The sequence below is a fragment of the Calidris pugnax genome, unplaced genomic scaffold (assembly GCF_001431845.1).
Source record: "Calidris pugnax isolate Ruff unplaced genomic scaffold, ASM143184v1 scaffold550, whole genome shotgun sequence".
NCBI lineage: Eukaryota > Metazoa > Chordata > Aves > Charadriiformes > Scolopacidae > Calidris > Calidris pugnax.
Genome location: NW_015091248.1, coordinates 62,466 through 65,218, shown reverse-complemented (window position 1 = coordinate 65,218; position 2,753 = coordinate 62,466). Strand labels below are relative to the sequence as shown.

The window sequence follows — 2,753 nt, the reverse complement described above, 5'->3', positions numbered from 1 at the left end:
GGGGGTGCGGGGGGGGGGATTTTTAGGGTGCCCCCCTCACCATCTACTGGATTTGATGGATTTTTGGGGGCACCAAAAAGGATTTTGGGGCTTCCTGATGGATTTTTGGGGTGTCCCAAGGGATTTTTGAGGTGCCCTCCCACCATTTGAACAATTTGATGGAGTCTTTTGGGTGCTGGGAGAGATTTTGGGGTGTCCCAAGAGATTTTGGGGTGCTGGGGGGGGGGATTTTTAGGGTGCCCCCCTCACCATCTACTGGATTTGATGGATTTTTGGGGGCACCAAAAAGGATTTTGGGGCTTCCTGATGGATTTTTGGGGTGTCCCAAGGGATTTTTGAGGTGCCCTCCCACCATTTGAACAATTTGATGGAGTCTTTTGGGTGCTGGGAGAGATTTTGGGGTGTCCCAAGAGATTTTGGGGTGCTGGGGGGGTGGATTTTTAGGGTGCCCCCCTCACCATCTGCTGGATTTGATGGATTTTTGAGGGCGCTGGAAAGGATTTTGGGGCTTCCTGAGGGATTTTTGGGGTGTCCTGAGAGATTTTGAGATGCTCAGGAGAGATTTGGGGGTGCTGGGGGGATTTGGAGGCGCTGGGGGGGATTTTTGGGGTACTGGGGAGGGTAATTTTAGGGGTGTCCCCCCCCTTTTTCCTTACGGTGCCGGTGGCCGGCCGATCGATCTGCACCTCCACCACCTCCCCTTCGATGATCTCCGTCTCCTCCCTGCAAAGAACACCCCCCTTTAATAAAACGCCCCCAAAACCTACTAGAGGAGGGGGGGACACCCCAAAAAAAGGGGGGGGACACCCCAAAAAACGATAAGGGAGGGGCTCTGACTTGATGCGGACGCCGATGGAGCGGCGGAAGGCCTGGGTGAGGGCCTCGGTGCGACTCATCTCCAGGGAGAAGATCTCGCTGCCGGCGATGGCCGTGAAGGGGGTGTCGGGCCCCAAAGCCTGGGCCATTCCTGAAAAAAGGGGGGGCCACACAAATATTTAGGGACAATTAGGGGGTGACAAAGCCATTAAAGGGGTGACAAAAGGGGGGGGGGACACGTTTCCAGACCCATGGCGATGGCGGTTTTGCCAGTGCCGGGTTGGCCGGCGATGAGGACGGCCCGCCCAGCAATTTTGCCTTCTTTAATCATTTCTAAGATGACACCGGCGGCTCGACGAGCTGCTAATTGGCCCACCATCCCCTGGGACACCTGCGGGGGGGTCAGAAGAGGGGGAATGTTAAGATTTGGGGGGGTTACACCCTTTAAATTTAAAAGGAGAACCCCCTAAAGGTGTGTCCCCCCCCCCTTTCCGGCCGCCATTACCTGCCGGGGCTCCAGGGCGTCGTCCAGGCCTAGGCCGCGGATGTGGGAGTGGGCACCTAAAATGGCGGACGGGGAGGTGGGAGGGGGGGAAATGAGGGGATGAGGTGCCCTCCCACCATTTGAACAATTTGATGGAGTCTTTTGGGTGCTGGGAGAGATTTTGGGGTGTCCCAAGAGATTTTGGGGTGCTGGGGGGGTGGATTTTTAGGGTGCCCCCCTCACCATCTGCTGGATTTGATGGATTTTTGAGGGCGCTGGAAAGGATTTTGGGGCTTCCTGAGGGATTTTTGGGGTGTCCTGAGAGATTTTGAGATGCTCAGGAGAGATTTGGGGGTGCTGGGGGGATTTGGAGGCGCTGGGGGGGATTTTTGGGGTACTGGGGAGGGTAATTTTAGGGGTGTCCCCCCCCTTTTTCCTTACGGTGCCGGTGGCCGGCCGATCGATCTGCACCTCCACCACCTCCCCTTCGATGATCTCCGTCTCCTCCCTGCAAAGAACACCCCCCTTTAATAAAACGCCCCCAAAACCTACTAGAGGAGGGGGGGACACCCCAAAAAAAGGGGGGGGACACCCCAAAAAACGATAAGGGAGGGGCTCTGACTTGATGCGGACGCCGATGGAGCGGCGGAAGGCCTGGGTGAGGGCCTCGGTGCGACTCATCTCCAGGGAGAAGATCTCGCTGCCGGCGATGGCCGTGAAGGGGGTGTCGGGCCCCAAAGCCTGGGCCATTCCTGAAAAAAGGGGGGGCCACACAAATATTTAGGGACAATTAGGGGGTGACAAAGCCATTAAAGGGGTGACAAAAGGGGGGGGGGACACGTTTCCAGACCCATGGCGATGGCGGTTTTGCCAGTGCCGGGTTGGCCGGCGATGAGGACGGCCCGCCCAGCAATTTTGCCTTCTTTAATCATTTCTAAGATGACACCGGCGGCTCGACGAGCTGCTAATTGGCCCACCATCCCCTGGGACACCTGCGGGGGGGTCAGAAGAGGGGGAATGTTAAGATTTGGGGGGGTTACACCCTTTAAATTTAAAAGGAGAACCCCCTAAAGGTGTGTCCCCCCCCCCTTTCCGGCCGCCATTACCTGCCGGGGCTCCAGGGCGTCGTCCAGGCCTAGGCCGCGGATGTGGGAGTGGGCACCTAAAATGGCGGACGGGGAGGTGGGAGGGGGGGAAATGAGGGGAGGACCCCCCCAAATTGAGGTGGGACCCCCCCAAATTGAGGTGGGACCCCCCCCGAATGGAGCTGGGAATCTCCAAAGGGAGGTGGGACCCCCCCAAATTGAAGCGGGAATCCCCAAACTGAGGCGGGATCCCCCCAAAATGGAGGTTTGGGGGGGGACACACGCCAAAATGGAGGTGGGACCCCCCCAAATTAAGGGGGGACCCCCCCCGAATGGAGGCGGGAATCTCCAAAGGGATGTGGGACCCC

General features: G+C 58.0%; 2 protein-coding genes across 2 annotated transcripts in view; both read right to left on the bottom strand.

Moving 5' to 3' along the window:
* LOC106898697 (ruvB-like 2) overlaps positions 1-1,375 on the bottom strand; it is a gene marked incomplete at its 3' end in the record, with an annotated part of 2,467 nt that extends 1,092 nt beyond the window's left edge. The window contains exons 1-4 of the mRNA XM_014960106.1: positions 1,322-1,375; positions 1,066-1,207; positions 838-967; positions 553-723 (exon numbers count right to left, since the gene is read on the bottom strand). Coding sequence (XP_014815592.1) covers positions 553-723; positions 838-967; positions 1,066-1,195 — 431 coding nt within the window. The remainder of the gene's footprint in view (positions 1-552; positions 724-837; positions 968-1,065; positions 1,208-1,321) is intronic.
* A 262-nt stretch (positions 1,376-1,637) lies between these two features.
* The window catches only part of LOC106898696 (ruvB-like 2), a 5,516-nt gene continuing 4,400 nt past the window's right edge, over positions 1,638-2,753 (bottom strand). The window contains exons 2-6 of the mRNA XM_014960105.1: positions 2,407-2,462; positions 2,151-2,292; positions 1,923-2,052; positions 1,699-1,808; positions 1,638-1,657 (exon numbers count right to left, since the gene is read on the bottom strand). Coding sequence (XP_014815591.1) covers positions 1,638-1,657; positions 1,699-1,808; positions 1,923-2,052; positions 2,151-2,292; positions 2,407-2,462 — 458 coding nt within the window. The remainder of the gene's footprint in view (positions 1,658-1,698; positions 1,809-1,922; positions 2,053-2,150; positions 2,293-2,406; positions 2,463-2,753) is intronic.